Consider the following 22,030-nt stretch of genomic DNA (forward strand, 5'->3'; position numbering starts at 1 on the left):
TGGATCTGGCACATTTTGGTTTTCCTTCCTCCCTTCTATTTATTGAAATAAGGAGATGAATATGAAAATGTAACCTAAGCCTAAGGGGGGAAAATGTTGGAAGAAGACACAAAAATTGTCAAAGAAAAGCTCTGGATCACATTAGAGACAACTGAGATTTACAAAGGTTCTTGCAACCATGAAATTATTTTTTTTAGAGAGCGGAATCATTTTCTTAAGTCATTCCTAATTCATCTACTTACACGATTGCGTAAAAAATAAGAATGTGGTGGAGAGTCGTACATGTCTGAGGCTTTACTTTGTGTAAGATTCCAATGGTTTCTGACTGACCTGTTGGGAAGAAAAAAAAGGGAACAGTTTTAAAACTACAACACACCTCCTTCATCCAGCAAAATCCCTATGGGGAAGGGATAGTTGAAAGAGGTAATTATTCCTGGGTAACAGAAATAGGAGAAAACATGAAGTAAAGCCTTCCAGGTATCTTTTGAATTTTTTTTTTAATTTTTATTTTTTTAAATGCTTACTTTTGAGAGAGAGAGAGACAGACAGACACGAGCGGGGGAGGGGCAGAGAGAGAGAGTGGGGACAGAGGATCCCAATTAGGTTCCATGCTGACAACACAGAGCCGGATGTGGGGCTCGCGCTCACCAACCGTGAGATCATGACCTGAGCCAGAGTCGAATGCTTAACCGACTGAGCCACCCAGGGGTCCCTTTCCAGGTGTCCTTTTAACCAGTAGTTCTAACTCCTTCCAACTCGTTTCATCCAGTATATACTTACTGAGAGCCTTCTCTGTGTCAAGCACTACACTGGAGTGAATGGCAAACAAAACAGACACCGTCCTTGCCCTCATACCAGTATAATTGGTAACCAGTTAGGAGAATAATTAGTAAATAAAAAATAATCCAGTAATCTGAGTTTTACCAGCCATTTTGGAATCATAATCTCCAAGTATTCACAATAACAAAGGGACCTCCATGAAGGCCATTTACCTTTGTATCCTCCATAGTAAGACACAGAACTGGGTACTGTTTGTTGAGTGAATAAATGAATTAATATGCAAAGGAAATAGATGTTCAGTAGGAAGGGGAGGAGGGAATATGAAAGGCAGTCGTAAAGTGAAATATGAGGGCCCTTTAAAAGTTCCAGGCAGATGTCTGTCACTATCCCATTTACCCAAGACATTGACTCCTTACCATGTGTAGGGAGACTCTTGGCTTTTCCTTCAGGCACTCTATTCACATGGGCATCTGCCCGAGTTGGTTTTGCTTCTCCCTTGGAGACATTCAGAACTGTCTGGGATTCTGTCACATGGAAATCTATCAAACCAAAATGGAGCTGGCTGAGTTTTCTTCCCAATGCATTTAAAAAACACAGGAGCAACCACAAAGCAAAGCAGTCTCACAACATGTGGAATGGCCAAGAATATAAATTGATCTTCTCACAAGTTGGTTCAGTGGTTAGGTACTGAAATCCAATACTTAAGCAAGTAAGAAAATGATATAAAGACAGTCTGTCCTTAGCCCAGTGACTCATGGGGACCATTCAGCTCTAACAGTGAATAGTATTACTGAGATAAGAAAACATTCTATGTTTTTCTTTGAACCACCCTCATATTATGTCGATTTAAGAGATATTTATTGGGGTGCCTGGGTGGCTCAGTTGGCTGAGCGTCCGACTTCAGCTCAGGTAATGCTCTCACACTCCGTGAGTTCGAGCCCCACGTCGGGCTCTGTGCTGACAGCTCAGAGCCTGGAGCCTGCTTCAGATTCTGTGTCTCCCCCTCTCTCTGCCCGTCTCCTGCTCATGCTCTGTTTCTGTCTCAAAAATAAGTTAAAAAAAATTAAAAAAAGAGACATTTATTGTGTATAAAGAGAAATGGATTTTTACCATGTAGACCATTCTTTTCCCCTAAAACTTTCGGACTACCCTTTCTTCAAAGTCCCTTGTCAATTTTTTTTTTTTTTCTAAAAGTTTATTTATTTTTGAGAGGAAGGGCAGAGAGGGAAAGAATCTGAAGCAGGCTCCGCCCTGATAGCTCAGAGCCTGACGTAGGGCTCAAACTCACGAACCATGAGATCATGACCTGGGCCTAAATCAAGAGTTGGTCACTTAACTGACTGAGCCACCCAGGCACACCTTTCTCCATTGTTAATTAGTCCCTTCTTAATTGGTGATTAATTGACAAGGTGTTGATTTCTGTTGGTTTTGTCTTTGTTTTTAAGGGGTGACATGAGGATGTTTTGTGGAGCATGACATTTTAGAAATTTCTCGGACCTCGAGAGTTCTCGGATTCAGGAGTCTGGGAACCAGAACTGCTGTATCCTTCCATGTCTTGCCTTCTTTGTCGAACTACTCCATCCAGATCTGAGAATTCATCGTTGAAATCCTGAAGGGAAACAAGGCAGTGTACAAAATCCAATTCCCCTCATTACACAGGTAGGCCTCTGGAACCCCCAAGCCTTTCCACTTAGGCCTAACCTATAAAATACTGAAAAGAAGGGAAGATTACCCCATACCACTGGGATTTCCCCCAATAGGGCAGAGGATCTGGTTACTGAAACACATTTTTTCTGGGGAGTTAGAATCCTGTCAACAGTGGCCAACTTGTTTCAAACAACAAATGTCTAGGGGGAAAAAAAAAAAGAGCTGAACTAATGATTGAAAAGCTTCCAGGATAAAACTGGAGAAGTCTCTTTAGCATGTTGTAATGAGAAAAAGTGATTGACATGGACATATATACGAGAAAAAATAAGATGTCAAGTTTTCTAAAATACATGTGTTAAATGCAAAGGTACTCGTTAAAACACAGTTTAAAAAAGGTATGGAAAACAAAATGGAAAAGGGCTTTAACAAGTTACACACTGAAAGGAAAGGTTTGGCTATTTTTCTTCCCTCTCTGACTCCCTTAAAACCCAGTCAGTGCTATTACTGTTGAATTCCAGAGGAATGATGGAGGGGTAAGGAGTAGGGAAAAAGCAGGGATGTTTTAGTTTGTATTTCATTTTCCCCCACAAGTGCTTCAGAACTGGAGTCACAACAGGTGTCACTAAAATGTCCTGGGGAAGGTCCTGTTAGGCTGAGCTTTTCACGATTTAGGTCGCTGCCAAACGAAGAGACTTATCTGGTAAGCAAATGACCACGCTTTCAGCTGATACTAGCTATCTTTTGATCGTTTCAATAACTCATTTCCATTTCAGGCACGAATTTCTAGGAGACAGAAAGTTGAAAAATTCAAGTCTCTTGGGTGTAACAATTAGTAATTGAATGCCTATCATCTATCAGACAGTAGGCTCAGCTCCTTGCATAGACGACTGCACTCGATCTGCACAGCCACATCGTGAGGTTGGCATTTTACTGGATGAAGAAACTGAGCCACAGCAGTTCAAGAGCTTGTCTGATGGCATAACTCAGCTGGGTGGAGCCCAGATTTGAAACCAACTTTGTTGGTTCCAAATCATATTGTGTTTCATTTTCTTTTGTCTTGCTCTCCCCTACTTTCTTTCAAGGTGTGTTTTTTTTTTAAACTGAGATACAATTCATGTAATATAAAAACATCATTGAAAGCATACAATTTAGTGGTGTTTAGCACAATCACAATGTCATGCCGCCATCACCTCTGTCTTATTTCAGAACATTTCCATCACCCCCAAAGTGAAACCCTTTACCTATTAGCAGTCACCCTAATTTCTCTGTCTTCCCCCATCCCTTGGCAACCACTAATCCACTTTCTCTCCCTATCAATTTGTCATGTAAATGGAACCATCTAGTATGTGGCCTTTTGTGTCTGGCTTCTTTGACTTAGCATCATGTTTTCGAAGTTCCTCCATGTCGTATCTATAGTTCTCCTTCCTTTTCAGGGTCAAATAATATTCTCTTGTATGGACATATGACATTTGACTTATGCATTCAGAAGACGATGGACATCAGGATTGTTTCTATTTTTTGGCTATTATGAACAAAGCAGCTGTGAACATTGTTATACAACTTTTTATGTGGACAGGTTTGCAATCCCTGGACTTTTTCACAGCTCTTAAAAAAAAGATTTGTAGATGTTAAAACCATGGGCTCATACCATTACACCAAAGGTATTTCAACATGTAACAGTGATTTGTTTGGGAATAATGACTTGAATAAATACGGCTAGAACTTGCTTGAGCCAACATGATGCCACCATAGGTAGAAAACGTGTACAAATGGGGGAGAGCTACTTTCCACTGGAGATTTACTGTACTGTCAACGGAATCTGAAGGAATCAAAAAATCTCTTGGTCACTATAGAGTGCTTCTTTTATAATTATTTCTGGATGTTCCTCATCTTTTCTACTAAGCTAGAAAGTCTTGGAAGGCAAGAACTAGTTTTGGGTTTTCTTGGTGTCCTTATAGCCTTACACTAGCACAGTGCCTTGAACAGAGAAGACAATCAGTGATTTGTGGGGATGGACCATGCCCCTCCCCCAACTATTGGTGAATCCCTCTAAAACAACACTGACAAGCAAACGGAGCAAGATTTTAGGATCACCTCCACGGACCACCCACTTGCCCAGACAGCCACTGTCCTGTGTCTTTTTTTTTTTTTTTTTTTTTTTTTTTTTTTTTTTTTAATTTTTTTTTCAACGTTTTTTATTTATTTTTGGGACAGAGAGAGACAGAGCATGAACGGGGGAGGGGCAGAGAGAGAGGGAGACACAGAATCGGAAACAGGCTCCAGGCTCCGAGCCATCAGCCCAGAGCCTGACGCGGGGCTCGAACTCACAGACCGCGAGATCGTGACCTGGCTGAAGTCGGACGCTTAACCGACTGCGCCACCCAGGCGCCCCTGTCCTGTGTCTTTAAAAAAATTTTTTTTATACTTTATTTTTGACAGAGAGAGAGAGACAGAGCACAAGTGTGGGAGGGACAGAGAGAGAGAGAGAGAGAGAAGGGAGACACAGAATCCGAAGGAGGCTCCAGGCTCTGAGCTGTCAGCACAGAGCTCCCCGTGGGGCTCGAACTCACAAACCGTGAGATCATGACCTGAGCCCAAGTTGGATGCTTAACCGAGTGAGCCACCGCAGGGGCCCCTATACTGCTTCTTTTCTTTGGTAGGACAGCTCTTTGATTACTTGGAAAAAGTTGATGGCCTTCTATGGCCCCCCACTGTTATTGAGGACAGAAACACCCTGTGTCTTCAATTTTACCTCAGATATTAAGGTCCCCTGGTCATGGTGTCAGGAGAAGTGTAACTGTGGGACACATCATCCCCTTTCTTTCGCACTGAGCTAGTTATGTAGGCAACTCACCAGAGGCAGAGATGAAGGGCGGTCTGCCCGGAAACTGTTCTCAAGAGAAGACGGGTTGGGACTGTTCCCAACACTTGTATTCTGAAATTAGTGAAACAAAAAGGAAAACCAGATCAACTACAAAACCACGGGAAATCCAGGAGAGAGACAGCAGGTGAGGCTCGGGGATGTTGTACTCACTTCTAAGTGTCCACACACAGATTTTAGTAGTTTGTAAGTGGAATCTCTGGAGAGTAAGGAGACAAATATGTACTGCAAAACAAAACAGAGTGATTACGGAACAGATACTGCCTGACCAGAAGTCAGAGTTCAGAGTGCAGAACTTTATCTGTATACATGTTTTCTTCTCTTTTCCTCTGGTCTACAATCTCATTCACCTCTATCAGTTTTTATTCTGTTCCTGGAATAAACAAAATCTACTCCCCCACAACAGCAACAAAACCTTCAAGCCCCCTTTAAGTAATAAAGAAATGCTGAATGTTATGAAGGCTCCAATACCCTGACACTGATGTCCCCAACAGGCAGGCAAGACCTGGGCACTAAGAAAAAAAAAAAAAAAGGCTAGTGATATTTGCCAGATCCTCTTTAAAACTTGTTCCCCACTGCCTACCCCTTTTCTTTTAAGGTATTTAACAATTCCCAAGGGTCTGCTTTCTCTGTTCTGACCTAGATTTCCACTAAAAATTTCCCAGAGGCTCTCACAGGCTTGTTCTTTTTCAAGCCACTTCCAGATTCTTCCTTGTACAAATATGGAGATTTTTCTAGTGGATGCTTACACACAAGCGATGGGAAAGAAGTGAAATCAGATCAGACAAGTAATTTGGAGACAAATGACATAAGGAAAAGTAATTTTACTCAGCGGTACATTGAAGAAAATACTAAAACTCCCTCTTTCTCCACCTAGTAGAGTCACAAAATCTTTTCACATCCCCTTTTCAGAAGTCTGTGATTATCCCTTTCACTCATCAAGGAGAGCACTCGATATGCTTTTTTTTTTAAATTTCTTTTTTCAATGTTTACTTATTATTGAGAGACAGAGAGACACAGATCATGGGCAGGGAGGGGCAGGGATGGGGGAGACAAAGAATCCAAAGCAGGCTCCAGGCTCAGGGCTGTCAGCACAGAGTCCGATGTGGGGCTTGAACTCAAACTGCGAAATCATGACCTAAGCCGAAGTCGGACGCTTAACCGACTGAGCCACCCAGGTGCCCCTCCATATGCTTTCCAAGCAAGCATGTATTCCAAAGTAGTTAATACTATGGGTTCTGCATTAGACCTACTTGCAGAGTCTGGCTCTGACACTCAGGAAGTAGGTGACATTGGGCTAACAGCCCCACCACTCTTGGCTTCAGTTTTCTTTTTTTAATTAAAAAAATTAAAAAAAAAATTTTTATTTTGGCAGAGAAGGGGCAGAGGGATAGGGAAAGAGAGAATTCCAAGCAGAGTTCATGTGGTCAGCGCAGAGCCTGAGGCAGGTCTCCATCCAGTGACCCTGGGATCATGACCTGAGCTGAAATCAAGAGTTGGATGCCCAACTGACTGAGCCACCCAGGTGCCACTTGACTTCAGTTTTCTTGACACCTACCCCTAATAGGTAGCAGTGTGGAACAAATGGGAAAACAGAAGGAAAGTGTTTAGCATATGCGTGGCGAGAAGTACATGCTTATTAGCCATTAATGTTAACATTTTTTTCCAAAATATTAATATATTTCCTACCACGTCAGAATAGCCTCTTATATCTTTCCTTCACTCTGCTTCCCTCTTCAATTTATCCAGTTTTGTTGGAAATGGAATGTAGCTTTTATGCTTTCATAGAAATATTCAGTAAAATATTAAAACAATTAATTTCAAGGGGTGCCTGGGTGGCCCAGTCAGTTAAGCGTCCGACTTGGGCTCAGGTCATGGTCTCATAGTTTGTGGGTTCGAGCCCCGCGTCAGGCTTTGTGCTGACAGTTCGGAGCCTGGAGCCTGCTTCGGATTGTGTGTCTCCCTCTCTCTCTGCCCCTCCCCTGCTCATACTCTGTGTCTCTGAAAAATAAACATTAAAACAGTAATTTCCAGTGACAAATGAGTAACCATAGAATTCTACTCCCTCTATCTGGCCAAGGTGAAATCAACACCACTCTACATGTAGGTATTTCTGGTTGCACACGTTTGGGGCAGCCCAGCAGTACTGAGCAGCTCTAGAATTTCTATACAGAAGAACACAAGACTTAAAGCAACCTGGAAGCAAAGTGGGCCTAGGAACTGATCCTGAAGCCACATGTGTACAGCAAGAACCAAGTTTATGTATTTGGGATGGTTCTGGAGAAATACCAAGGGAGAGTGTGGGGGGGCTCTTCAATATCACCCTGCCTCACCCCATCAACAGTGGGGTGGTGGTGGCTGTTTCAAATATTAAATATTGGAGAAAGTGAATATATCAGTTTAGCCTGTTCTAAGAGATATTAGGGAAAGGGAAGCTGGGAAAGAATTTTTTTTTTTTTTTTTTTGACCTTGATCAAGCAAGTCTAATGAAGTCAGCAGAAAATTCAAAATTGTCAACAAGTGTATGAGAATAAAGTTCCTTGTGAGGGGAAACAACACTACAGAAATAGGACAAAGGAAAGGCACCTTGCTCTGAGGCGTACTCACCCGGTCTGTGACTGTCGCTATAATCAGGGCATTTGGCACCAGAAGGGCAGTTTTGGTTTTCTTTATTAGGGTGACGGAGAAAGCCGGAATAGAGATCTGAAACAGGGTCAGTGAGTTAATACGGGTTCAGGCTTCATAGGACAGGACTTCAAATCGTCATATTCAAGGGAAAATTTTTTTAAAGTTTAACTAAGAAATCAAAACCAGCCGTAAGCTCTCCAGCCTCCAAGAAGAAAAACCAGTCTCCTCAAAGTTCTGTTTACACAGCCAGAGGGCAAATGGACATCATCAATTCTACTTCAGGGCTTGGTGGGAAACCTTCATCTTGAAACAAGGGAATGAATGCAAAGAAGCACAGTCATTTTAAAGACAGGAGCAAGGCTCTAAAGCAGTTATGTGGACATCCACTTGGGGTTAATCTCCGCATACACTGCTCTCCTACATCCTGAGGCACATGCGGGTAGGGAAAACACTGAATAGCACGGGTAGACACAAAGTCTGGGACGTGAATTCTCAGCTCAGTTCTGAAAAAAGAAAACCTTGTTTTAAATGAAACTGGAGGCCAGAAAGGGGAGCTCTTGTGCCCCCACCTCTGGCCCTCAGTTGCAGACTCCAACAGGAAGAAGCCCCCCCTTTACTACTCACACCAGCTGGAAGAATTTCTCCTTGCCCAACAACAAGCTCAGCCAATAAGAAAATACATCTGATCCCGCGAGAAGCCCTGAATTCTCACTTCCCTCCAATGGGCTTGTGTTCAGAGCAACCCTTCCCAACTTCCTCCTTTTCTCTGTAATTTAACTTTCCCTCCTTTGATCTCCAGACTTGCCTATGATTTGCCATAGCCTGCATGTCTCAAAGTGCTATTCCTGAATAAACCCATTTTGCTGATAAAACAACTGGCTGTTTTACTTTTAAGGTCCACGCTATGTGACCTACTCAACCTTAAAAGCTACCCTTTCTAAGCCTCAGTCTCCTGATGTGTAAAATGGAGATAATCTTACCTTTCCCCAGGATTTTCTGTTGATTAAATGAGGTAATATATGGAAAATGCCTAGCCTTCATTAAGAAAGTCACTCATTGTACTCGCTTAGGAACCCTGTGCATAGACTAAAATTACAACGATACAGAGAAGATTAGCATGGCCCCTGCACATGGATGATGTGCAAATTCATGAAGTGGTCCATATTAAAAAAAAAAAAAGTCAGTAATTTCCTTATTTGTCTCCTAAAAAAAGATTGGGTAAAATAAAAGAACTCTAACTTCTTTTCTGGTGCAAAGAATAGAGAATTAAAACAATGACAAATGAAGCAGCTATCATTTATTCCTTCCTAGTCACCAAATGAGAATGTCATCTAATTATGACAGTCCTGGGAAGGAGTTAATCTTTTTAAAAAAAAGTTTTTAGGTTTATTTTTATTTTTGAAAGAGAGCCAGAGAGCAAGCAGGGTAGGGACAGAGAGGGGGACAGAGCATCTGAAGCAGCGAGTCCGATATGGGGCTCGAACTCACCAACTGTGAGATCATGACCTGAGCTGAAATCAAGAGTCAGATGCGTAATCAACTGAGCTACCCAGGGACCCCAGGAAGGAGATATTCTAAGACATAAGGAAATGTGTTTCAAGAGGTATGTGACTTGCCCAAGGTCATAAATATAACAGGTTACAAAGATGAACCAATCTGTTCCAAGATGTGCGTTGTTTTTCATACAATGTACTACATGCATGGACCAGATACTAAAAAGACCAGATATTCCTGATACTTTTATGTTATATCCCTCCAACCCACTTTGGATTCACAGAGAAATGGATAATATCCCTTTGATCCTGGAAAACAGAGTAACACACATCCATGGCAAAATGACCTGACTCCCTCCATGGGTACACACACTCACACGTACATTTTGTAAAAATGCTTTGCATATTCTAAAAGAGAACAAGGTCAGTGGGGGGAGAGGAGGGCCTTAGGTTAGTACTGCCAACTTGAAGGAAGAAAAAAGAGCTTTTAATTCTGAATACTTACATTCCCATATTTAGGCTTATGAGATGGAAATGTTCTATTCCTCAAAGTTCCAGATAGGAAGACTATGGAAGAAGGAGAGGCTAATCTTTTTTAAGTTTATTTATTTATTTTGAGAGAGAGAAACAGAGAGAGAAAGAGAGAGAGGCAGAGAGAATCCCAAGCAGGCTCCACACAGCGCAGAGCCCAATGCGGGGCTCAAGCTCACAAATTGTGAGATGATGACCTGAGCCCAAATCAAGAGTTGGATGCTTAACTGACTGAGCCACCCGGGGGACCCCGAGGGGCTAATCTTAATGAGACATTTGCTAACAAGTATTTTGTTAAAGAACTCTACCCTCTAAAATTCTGAAGAATGAGATGACTCCTAAGTTTTAAGTTGGGATACCAAGATGGATGAGGATATAAAAGTGAATCTAATTTTGTTTCTGAGCAGTGACACAAACACACAGAAACTAGGGGCTATAAATTTGGGTATCTTCATAACCTAGGGCATGGAACACCTTTAACAAGGAGTTTTCAACCAACAGTTTCTTAAGTATAAAATGACAGCTAGATCACATTTGAGAAATAAAGCATCAATCACTTTTCCGTTTGGGCCTAGATGGAATCTTATACGTGCATCTAATGTTACCAGCATCTGAAAATACTGCCAGAATGATCAAAAGGTCCTGATTACATTTATTAATATTTTTCCAGGGGAGGGTGCCTAGAAAATGTCTCTTCCTAGAGTGCACTGTTTGGTTGACTTTAGTTCATATTGGAAGGTGTTGGACCCAGTAAGGAAAGTCTGCCCCAGATCTGAGGACCCAATCTCCCTGACACCATCCTCAGAGGGGAAGAAACGTACAAATCACTCTCATGGTTCGTATTTCCCACCTCCTGGTAGTTTCCAATCTCTTGTCTCTTAGAGTAGCTGTAGCACATCCAAAAGACCCACTACCTGGTGTTGTCCCTATCACTCTTTTTGTCATGAGGGCATATCCTTAGCCAGTATCAGGGCGACACGACCATCCAGCCAAATTAGGACTTTGTAAAAATAAGCTTAACTCTCCAGGGTGGTGGCAGCCCCAAGAGTCTGAAAGATGGCACATCGCTTCATGTTCAAGGCATGTGTTTCCACAACTGTGACAACAACAATGTACAGCCAGCCATTTACATTTGGTCACATGCCTTCCCAAATAGCATCCCCAAAATAACTCGGGGAACTGCTGTCCCCATTCCATTTGTCTGGACAGTGTGCCTCAGGGAAACTGAGTCATTTAAATGGCACCACTCAGCTAAGAGGCAGAACTGGTCCTCCTCCCACAGGACCTCTGCCTGACACGATTTTTTTTTTAAATGTGTATTTATTTATTTTGAGAGAGAGAGAGTATGTGAGCAGGGGAGGGGCAGAGAGAGAGGGAGAGAGAGAATCCCAAGCAGGCTCTATGTTGTCAGCACAGAGCCCAGCGCGGGGTTTGAACTCACGAACTGTGAGATCATGACCTAAGCCAAAATCAAGAGTCAGACACTTAACTGACTGAGCCACCTAGGTGCCCCTGACAGGATGCTTTTGATAAAAAAAAAAAAAAAAAAAAAAGTCTTAGGAGCAGAACAGAGAGACAGTACAAGCAGGCCTTTCATGCCAAACTACCCAGAAATGGCCCTAGTATTGAATGTATTGTCCATTTAAGCCCTTATGGGGGTCCTCTGAGGCAGGTAGTATATGTGCCTTCTGGTGCAGAGGAGGAAGCTGAGGCCTAGGGAGGCTAACTCATTAGGTCACAATCACACGCCAAGGGAGACGTGTAGCCAGGACTTGAACTCATTCATGGTTTGTGAGTTCGAGCGCTGCACTGGGCTCTGTGCTGACAGTGCAGAGCCTGATTGGGATTCTCTCTCTGCCCCTCCCCTGCTCCCCTGCTCATGTGCACTCTCTCCCTCTCAAAATAAATAAGTAAACTTAAAAAACAAACAAGAATTCCCCCATCCCTTCCATCCTTTAACAAAGACTAAGTCTTTGTTCACGAATGTCTCTGGACGCGCTGCTTTCATCAGAGATGTTGGCTCTGTCTGAATTCCTGAGAATTAGCCTATCACGCTGAACAGGAGGTCACTGCTACCCAATCCCTTCCCTACTCCATGAACAAGTTCTTATAAATGAGAAATCTAGAAATACAGTGGAGCACTGCTTAATCGTGCTTTGTGTGATACTGATTCGGGTAACAGTGTTTACCAAAGTATGTGTATCTAAACACGACTCTTTATGATTTGGGAACAACATTAAAATAACACGTCTGACCTGAAGAGTGGTGTGCTAGTCTGTTGACCCAACACCAGCAAAATGGAGAATTTCCATTGTATTTGTGATGTGGTCATTGTCTAAAAGCCTGACAGGCGCTTTAGGGAGACTATTTAAATAAAACCTATCTACCACTCACAACAAAAGGTTTTCAGTCAGCGACTTCATGGATATAAAAGCTGCTTATTTACAATCATGAATCAGAATGGTTCAAAACTCATTAGGTCACACGACCCTAAGAAGGTGTTTCTCTGACTCCTCGCTGTGGTGGCCTGAATGGCGTGACATCGCCGGTCAAAGGGAAAGAATGTCAGTGGGATGGAATTATCTTTTTCCTTCTTATGACACAGTCCCAAGGTCTTTGCTTAGAAGCGCATTGGGAAAACTGCCAGTTCCTTCAAGCTACCCTCCTTAACAGCTCACGTGTCTTGGGCCTGTCCTCCCCTACATCTTTTTTATGAGAAGGACAAGTTGTCAGTTGTGGTCCACTGGGGATGGTGGGTGTTTGACTCTCCCAGACCAGGCCGTAAATGTTTCAGTTCCTGCTCACGTGGTGCTGGTGATGCTACAAACTGAGCTCTAATCACTAGCTTATTGATAGGCTTGTTTTTCTACGTGTCTCTGACTGGTAACTGATATGTACACAGTGCAAAAATCATTATTTATTTAAAAAAAGGTCTTGGGTGTAATATATGCCTTTGAAACAAATTATGGCACACTCTCCAAATGAATAGCTGTAAGAGGTCTCTGGTGACATCTGGGTAAAAAGGAGTTAGCATAGGGTTGTGGGAGAGATATATGTATATAGAGAAATACATCGAGAGTGGTCTTTAGGGGAAAAGGGAACTTAGTGTCATTTAATGGCATTTAGAACCTGTAATATTAGGAACAACGATAAAGGAAATAAACATATAAGGGTATGATAACAATACAAATATTTATAAACACTGTTACATTGAAAATGACTGATATTCACAATATATAATGAAGTGCATAGCTTTGTTTTAAAAAAAACTTATACTAACCTTAGTGTCTTTTCCGAACACCTTGGAATGAAAACAAATCCAGTTTTCTGATACGAAGAGCTTCCCCTGGTATAATATCTCTTTCTGTAGAGCACACGTAAAACCTGGGAAAATACATACAGGTATAAGAGCATTTAGAGTTTCCAGGTAAAATAAAAATTGCGTATGTATGTTGGGGACTCAGGACTGGCAGAGGCAATACACTCGTACTCAAAAGATCTGTCACTTCGTTGTCAGTCATCTTTAGTGGAATAAAGATATGGGGAAGAGGGTTTGTGTTTTAATCCAAAGCCTTACACACATGAGTACAACAATGAAAATGGCAAGACAAGGCTATCACCGCAAATAAGAGTTCAAGAATGGAGTTTCAAGATGTCCTCTACTTAGGAAGGTACGTCAGCCTGTGCTAATGTTGGCAGTCCTGCCCCTCCTTCCCTGGGACTGTCACTAATGACTCCTTTTGAAGTGGATGATCTCACTGCGGGAAGCGCATGTGACCCACATGTTTGGCCATCATGAGAGGCATCCTGCCTCAACATCTGTATCCTGGAAGCTAGAATGGAACCTTGGTCTTAATGGACCTAAGAGGAGCTGAGTAGGTCCTAACTGGCGTGCTGGATAAGATGCTCCGGTGTGATAATCACGCCCAGTACAGCTCAGGGACGGACACGTGTCTGCACATGAGAATCTGTGTTTCCTTTCTGCCTTCTTCTAGTGGCCTCTCTTCCTCCAGCCTTGCTATCTGAAATCTCAGGACAGCCCAAATGCAGTGCACTGCAGCAGTGAATACAGAAGGTGAGGAGATCATTCCGGAATCATCTTGGAGGGTTCCCTGTCATGTGGAGGGATTCAGTTTCCCATTCTACTCTCTCGTCTTTCAAGATGCTTGATGAAAGCTGAATGAAGCTGCTATCACCGTTACATCATAACTTTCGAACCCACGTTCCCCTTGGTGATTCTGTTCCCAGACGGAGCCTGCTTTCTCTCCCCCAGCCAACTAGCGTATTTTCAAAACAGTCAAACAGGTCAGAACTTACTCTGCCTCAATGGTTCTTCAGTTGGGACATCAAGAAACAGCTTGTGGAAGTGCATGTTTGCCTTATACTACAAGGAGAACACAACACAGGCGTCACCGCTGGCATTTCTTGGCATAACATCACCAATTTTAACTTCAATGTAAATTACATAACAAATTTCCCCTCCCTTCACAGAGTATCTTTAGGAACTCCTTGTCTCTGATCGTACAGTCTTCGACACAACCCCTCAAAGAAGGCGGGGCACAAAGGTTTCATTTTCCAACAAGATAGTGACTTGCTGGTTGGAAAGACAAGTGAAATCATGCTGCAGCCTTGTGCCAAGGTGGCTGGCCAAGGACGTTCCTAATAAATGACACGAAGGGATCTCACCAGGGAAGGTAGTAGATCCTAGGCCACTAAAGATCCAAGTACTCTAGGAGGACAGCAGTGGTTAAGAGCTCAGATAAACCTAGCTCAAGTCTTGGCTACATGTCCCCTTTGGTGTGTGACTGTGACCTAGTGAGTTAGCTTTGCTGGGCCTCAGCTTCCTCCTCTGTGCCAGAAGGCACATATACTACCTGTCTCAGAGGACCGCCATAAAGCTTAAACGGACAATACATCCAAAAGACCCACTACCTGGTGTTGTCCCTATCACTCTTTCTGTCGTGAGGGCATATCCTTAGCCAGTGTCAGGGCGACACGACCATCAAGCCAAATTAGGACTTTGTAAAAATAAGCTTAACTCTCCAGGGCGGTGGCAGCCCCAAGAGTCTGAAAGATGGCACATCGCTTCATGTTCAAGGCATGTGTTTCCACAACTGCGACAACAACAATGTACAGCCAGCCATTTACATTTGGTCACATGCCTTCCCAAATAGCATCCCCAAAATAACCCGGGGAATTGGTGTCCCCATTCCATTCATCTGGACAGTGTGCCTCAGGGAAACTGAGTCATTTAAATGGCACCACTCAGCTAAGAGGCAGAACTGGTCCTCCTCCCACAGGACCTCTGGCTGACAGGATTTTTTTTTTTTTTTTAATGTGTATTTATTTATTTTGAGAGAGAGAGAGAGAGCATGAGCAGGGGAGGGGCAGAGACACAGGGAGAGAGAGAATCCCAAGCAGGCTCTATGTTGTCAGTACAGAGCCCAGCGCGGGGCTTGAACTCACAAATTCTGAGATCATGACCTGAGCCGAAATCAAGTCGGGCACTTAACTGACTGAGCCACTCAGGCGCTCTCTGACAGGATGCTTTTGATAAAAAAAAAAAAAAGTCTTATGAGCAGAACAGAGAGACAGCACAAGCAGGCCCTTCATGCCAAACCACGCAGAATTGGCCCAAGATCGCCATAAGGAAGAGCTTTAGAAAGGTCCTAGAGGCGATCGATGGAGCCCCGCAAGTCAGCTATTTTATAAACGCCTCATGTAAAGTAGGTTATCTCATGCTGCTTCCTAAAAGTACATTTTGCATCCAGAAAGTTACCCGGATTAAAGCGAGGTGTTCCAAGGAGGCTTTCCTGAGATTCTTTTTTTCTTTTTTAATGGCTACAGTGAGCATTGGTTGCATGAGTTGATTTAAAAGTAACCTGGGCCAAGGGGCGCCTGGGTGGCTCAGGTGGTTATTTGTTCGACTTCTGCTAAGGTCATTATCTCCTGGTTCTGGATTTGAGCCCTCTGTTGGGCTCTGTGCTGACAGCTCAGAGCCTGGAGCCTCCTTCGGATTCTGTGTCTCCCTCTCTTTCTGCCCCTCCCTTGCTCGTGATCTGTCTCTCTCAAAAATGAAAGCGTTTAAGAAAAATAACCTGAGCCAAAAAATCCAAAAAACAACCTGGAACATGAAGTCTTCACAAATGTGAATGTAATAAACGGAAGAAAAAAAAAAAAAAAGGCAGTGGAAATGATGTACATTAAAAGGGACAGATAGGGGCGCCTGGGTGGCTCGGTCAGTTGGGCTCAGGTCACAATCTCACGGTCCGTGAGTTCGAGCCCCGCGTCAGGCTCTGTGCTGACAGCTTGGAGCCTGGAGCCTGCTTCAGATTCTGTGTCTCCCTCTCTCTCTTCCTCTCCCCTGCTCATGCTCTGTCTCTCTCTGTCTCAAAAATAAATAAAAACATTAAAAAATTTAAAAAAAAAAAAGGGACAGATAAATCCATTATTTGGCTCCTGACTGGATTCGTTTGGGGGGGGGGGGGGCAAAAAACATTTATGCAGGCATTGACTACTGGAAGATTGTGGAATTCTGAAATGGATTTTATAGGAGTAATATTTTTGTGTATTTACTATTCAGTTAAATTTCTTGTGTGTGCCAATGGGTTTTTTGTTCTCCTTCTTAGGAAACACATATTCGAGTATTTAGCGGGGGGAGCGTTAAAAAACAACCTCAAACTACTGGTCCCAGTAAGTATGCCACACTCCATGACACAGGACTGGGCTTAGTTACCTATCGGGGTGGGTTTTAGAGCAGAACTGAACTGCTTCTGGAGGAGAATCGTGACGGCCCACAGGTTTTCCTCTTCAGTGGGAAGCTGGGTTGCCTTCCATTCACACAGGTGCTGTATCACACTCTTTCATTTTGATGCAAGGACATCACAACTCTCTTAATCATTAGGCGAGCTAATTATCTTGGCTGGTTTTTAGACCAGCACATGACCACATAGGTCCCTGCTCTTGGGGCACTTGTCAGAGTTAGGGGTCACGGTATGCAACTCACCGCCACCCAGGATATACCGGAAGGTCAGTGGGGAAATATGAAACTGATTAATAGTCGGCCAAAGGATCTGCATCCTGTTCTGTGTTCCAGATTCTCTACTATCTGCCTACGAGAGTCGTGAACGGCAGGAAGATACACATTTGGGTCCTTCCTTTCCCTTGGCTCTAGGGGTCCCCCCATCCTCTGATCAGTGCAGTCTGCATTCCCAAGTTACCTGGCTGGAAGACGAAGACTTCTTCCTGTCCATCTTAGATTCATTTTTGCTTTCTGTTTTACAGTCGTTCTTATCACTTGCTAAAGAGGCACCATCAAAACTGGATTTTGACCTGAGCAAAGAGAACCCAGGGAGTCTGTAAGATGAATTGTTTAATGCTACTCATTAATCCTATTGTAATAAATCTTGATTAGCATGCCATCTCACAAGAAAACCTGACATTTGTTTCGTTTTGTTTTTCTGGACACCAGTGATCACTCCTAATACTCTAAGAACATGTACACAGCATAGTGTGTGGGAGACTGGGATGGTTTCACAGGGCCACAACCTCAATCTGCAGAAATGCAGACTTCTAGAAGGGAGAAATACAAACTGAATTGTGAAGGTAATTATACCATCTCAAAGGATTTTAAGCAGTAAAAGTACTGTAGGCAAATTATTAAACAAAACTGCAGCTATAATTCGATCAAAGAATATTTTCGTTTCAGAATTCTATTAATATTTAACATGGGTTAAATGAGTAGGGCATTGTATTAAAGGCCCAGAGGGACACAAGACGGTCTTTTTCCTTAAGAAGCCTGTGAATGCATCCAACATCTTTTTTCTAAGGCAGTACAAGATGTAGCACCCAATAATAATACATACCACAGCTATTAGGAGGAGGTATAGAGACCCTAAGTTCAAAAGGAGGTAAGAGGAGATCGACAGCACAACGTAGGTTTAATACACTGGGCCTCAGAGGATAAGCAGGAGTTGGGTATAAGGAAAAGAGAAACAAAACATCCCAGAGTGGGAAAACAGTAGAAGTGAAATCAGGATAAAAATGAAGACCACGTTGTAAAGTCAAGTTTTCCTTTGTTCTACTAAGGACAGAGGTCAGAGCTCCAGTATTTGTTTCTAAGGTGATTCTAGTCCTGGCTCTTCATTTGAGTAGGTGTGTGAATTTGCACATATCTTCAACCTGACAGACAAACAGAATCATTCTCAAGTGGAATGCATGTATGGTTTTCAGAGATGTATATACAAACAACTTTTATGATACAATTATGTATTTTTTTTTCATTATGGGGAAAAATGGCACATGAAATCCATGATCCTATAGTATGATTCCTTAGAAAGAGGCTCAGTTAAAATGAATATTTGGTTAGGGGCGCCTGGGTGGCTCAGTCGGTTGAGCGTCCGACTTTGGCTCAGGTCATGATCTCACGGTCCGTGAGTTCCAGCCCCACGTCGGGCTCTGTGCTGATGGCTCAGAGCCTGGAGCCTGTTTCAGATTCTGTGTCTCCCCCTCTCTCTGAACCTCCCCCATTCATGCTCTGTCTCTCTCTGTCTCAAAAATAAATAAACGTTAAAAAAAAAATTAAAAAAAAATGAGTATTTGGTTCAAAGCAGAGTTAAGAATCTTGAGTAATTCAGGTGGTACAAGGGTGTGACTGAGAGACAGAAATGACTGCAGTTAAGACTACAGACTCTGGGTTTCTCAGCCCTGAAAAGATGGGCCAAATGATATTCCAAGCTGCTGCCAGCCACAACAGTTTGGGTCCATGATGCTCTAACCACAGGTGAAATACCTCTCATTGATTCCAGGTGTCAGATTTGGATTTAGCTACTGGCCACTGAACCTATTCGCAGATACAAATGACTTTGGAATTCTAGGGATTACTTTTTTTTTTTTTTTTTTGAAATTATGAGTAAACATTTGTAGTCAAAAATAAAATTATTTTTACAAATGGCAATTTACCTATTAGTATACCATCCACTAATCCGAATTAATTACCACGACTGATTCACACTAGTAAATGTTAATGGAATCATCAAGGCAACGATCAGCCCTTTTGAAGGACTGTAAGCAAATTCTGACAGGCAAGGCAGATGTATCCCTGACAAATTCAAGAGGCGCAAGCAGAAGGGGCTTGTGTGCACAGCACTGGTCTCTGGGGAAGGGGTGGAAGGGGCGCTTATTTATATGGCATTGGTATCTTTGTGTCTACTCTGTTACTCTCTCATCTCACAGGTCACTATGCGCAGGACCGGAAGTCGAGTGCAGAATGAAAATGTAGGGCCTCTTATTCAAGTATTAGGAATTTCCAGACAGGGCAGAGCATTAAATCAAGCGTGGGGCTCTTTGCAACTGCACAGATGACACACCCACACCGTTTGACAAACACGCCCTCATGATGAGTGTATTATTCTCACCCAAAGCCTGGGGGAGGCAGAGAAAAAGCCACAGTGTTTTTAAAGCGCCTGCTGGAGCCAGTCAATAATGGTGAAAGATACAAGAAACGGCATGCTTTGTGCGTTTGCTGGAGCCTCATTTGCTGAGTGAGGCAAGGTGCTCTGACAGCAAACAGCTATGGAGAGAAGCACTGAAAGTGAGATGTGTCCAAACAGCCATGCAGAACTGATGAAGAGAGAAGTGGAAGGGGCAGGAAAGAAAAATGTGGGGGAGAGAGAAGACTTAGGCTTGGTCTTGAGTGAAGGAAGGATGTGGAGAGAGGGAATGGGCTGTGTAAGCCAGGAAGGAAGGGAAAGGCAGGAATTATTTAATTATCCTTTAGCAGAGGCTCAAAGACCCAGAAGGTACAGTTCTGACAGTTCCAGTAACAGAGACATGAACAATCGCTCCACCACTCAGTACAGACCCCTGGCTACATGCACCGTAACTGACCACTGAAATGATCATTCTCTGATGAGGGCACAAAAACAACTCTGAGCTCCTACTTCTTCCTTGCATGTGAGAAAAAGCATGTAACAAAGAGTCTCTGAGAGTGACAGGGACCGCGCCTCATCTCAAAACTGCCTGTTCCCTTCTAGGCTCACGACCAAACTGCCGCTGGACCTACCAGCACCGGCCCCAAGAAACGGACATGCACACCCTGTCCGGGGATCCCAGGCAGGGCTCCCCCTCTGCTTTTTCGTGGCTGCCAGGAAAGCGAGACAGGTGTGCACACGCACAGGCAGAGCAGATACTCCAACCTGGGCGGGCCACACCAGCACCCCGGCCAGCCTTTCCAGGTGCTGTATCAACCTATGCCAGGCAATGGGCTATCCTGGCTTTATCACTTAGCAAGATCAGTCCTTGAAGAGAGGGGCAGGTGTTCTGCAGTAGGCTGGGGCAGGAAGGAGAAAGTAAGCTGCCAGAAAGGGATGAGAAAAGAAGGCACGCATCCGTGCCGAGACTGAGGAAAACCACCCCACTTCTTTCTCAGGGGGTTATCTGGTTACAGTGGATCCTCACTTGTGACAACGGCCATTGAACTAGAAACATCAGCTCCTCCCAGCCACCCCTCCTCCCCAAAGGCCCCAAAGAACCAAGCGTCAACGTGAGGACACTCACCGCAAGGAAATGATTCTCTTCTGGTCTGGGGACTCAGCCTCGCAGGACGGGGTAGGGGACTGGGCTGTTGGCGACCTGCAGATCTTCTTTTTCTCCTCCAAACCATTCTCAGCCTCTGAGCTGGAGAAGAGAGAAAAACGTTTCACCTTAGACATCCGGGGAAGGGGGACGTGTGGAAGGAAAAACGGTGAGAAAACCTTGCTTTCTGGAGAGGGGAATGATGTTCAAGCCCCACAACAGGCTGAAGTCAGCGTGGACAGCTGTGCGCTTTCCAGATCTCCATTCTGAAGCCTCTCAGCTGGTGCCTCAAGGGCAGGAGCTCCAGGTCCTGCCTGCTGCTGCAGGTAAACATCTGACTTTGTGGGGACTTGGTGGCTGCCGGGCGTGCGCAGGAGGGCCCCACGCTGCCCAGCTCTGCCCAGCTAGCATGCTGAGGTGACAGATCACCTGGAGGCTGGGAGGGCCCCTGCACACACATGCACAGCACACAGGCTCACAGCCAGCTGTGAGCCTTTCTGCTGGGAGCCCCCGCCCCTTTGTCTGCATTTCCCTTAACACCCAATGTTGTAGATATCTATAGGTCCCATTTTGGGTTGTCGATGTTTTAACCAAGGACCTCTCTAAGCAATTTCCAGTCTAATCTACACCGCCACCCAGGCTGGGTAAGAATTATTACTCCCAGATTACAGATCTGGAATCTGAGGCTCTCACTTATCAACTTGGCCAAGTTCACAGAATCAGAATGGTTCTGAGTTGGGAGGCCTCTGGGTCCACACTCACCCTCCTATTCTCTAACTCTTCTCCCTGCCATCTACCCCCCTCCCCCAGTCACTGGTCCATCCATCTAGCCCCCTTATTAGCTCTTTAGTGTGAGAGCTCCAGGGCGGGGTGAGGATCTTATTGCCTTTTATACTGACCACAGAGTCTAGGTGAGTGCTGGTATATAATCACGATCACTAGGCTTTTAGGGCTGACCTTGGTAAACGAAGGACTAGAGGCAAAAGCAAGTCAGGATGGTTTGCACGCTGAACCACAAACCAATGGAGGTAATGAGTGTGGTGGCTACAGGAGCTGAGTTCCCTCAATGTTAGGGACTGGGGACACCAATTCCAATACGAGCAAGAGGAAAGAAAGGAAGGCGGGAAGGCACATACACGGTGTTTTAATTTCCATGGAGCAGACCTTCTTTGGTGTCAGTCTGCAAAGCACAGGATTCACAAGACAGATTTCTGAGAATGTGACAACACCACGGTGGCTGAACAGAAAGGGAAAATACGAAGATAGCGTCGCTATGATCGTTCGGCTAATTTTAATCCCCATTCACCACCTACTTGGTGTCTTCACCTGCAGATGACCGCACAGGCAGGAAATGTCACCGGGTAGTTGAAGTTTTGTGGTTGCTTGCTTAAGACACTTTTCACAGTATTTGAGGTTGCCAGCCCATACCAGTAACACTGCTGTAGTGTCACCATCAACACCAAGGGTATTTGACAAGGTATCCAATGGACGATCC

The 22,030-nt window shown here is 43.9% G+C and overlaps 1 protein-coding gene and 1 non-coding gene across 4 annotated transcripts in view; one reads left to right on the forward strand and one right to left on the reverse strand.

The window, feature by feature from the left end:
- GRAMD2B (GRAM domain containing 2B) overlaps positions 1 to 22,030 on the reverse strand; it is a 136,832-nt gene that overhangs the window by 7,597 nt on the left and 107,205 nt on the right. For all 3 annotated transcript variants that reach the window (XM_060636243.3, XM_060636244.3, XM_060636245.3), the window contains exons 2-11: positions 20,518 to 20,637; positions 17,181 to 17,292; positions 14,278 to 14,344; positions 13,241 to 13,344; positions 7,916 to 8,011; positions 5,462 to 5,533; positions 5,282 to 5,362; positions 2,278 to 2,389; positions 1,197 to 1,319; positions 243 to 330 (exon numbers count right to left, since the gene is read on the reverse strand). In XM_060636243.3, the coding sequence (XP_060492226.1) occupies positions 243 to 330; positions 1,197 to 1,319; positions 2,278 to 2,389; positions 5,282 to 5,362; positions 5,462 to 5,533; positions 7,916 to 8,011; positions 13,241 to 13,344; positions 14,278 to 14,344; positions 17,181 to 17,292; positions 20,518 to 20,637 (975 nt within the window). The remainder of the gene's footprint in view (positions 1 to 242; positions 331 to 1,196; positions 1,320 to 2,277; positions 2,390 to 5,281; positions 5,363 to 5,461; positions 5,534 to 7,915; positions 8,012 to 13,240; positions 13,345 to 14,277; positions 14,345 to 17,180; positions 17,293 to 20,517; positions 20,638 to 22,030) is intronic.
- LOC132682520 (U6 spliceosomal RNA) lies at positions 9,001 to 9,105 on the forward strand. The gene has a single exon (XR_009611707.1). It is a non-coding gene; the product is annotated as a U6 spliceosomal RNA (small nuclear RNA).

The sequence above is a fragment of the Panthera onca genome, chromosome A1 (genome assembly GCF_046562875.1).
Source record: "Panthera onca isolate mPanOnc1 chromosome A1, mPanOnc1 haplotype 2, whole genome shotgun sequence".
Taxonomy (NCBI): Eukaryota; Metazoa; Chordata; class Mammalia; order Carnivora; family Felidae; genus Panthera; species Panthera onca.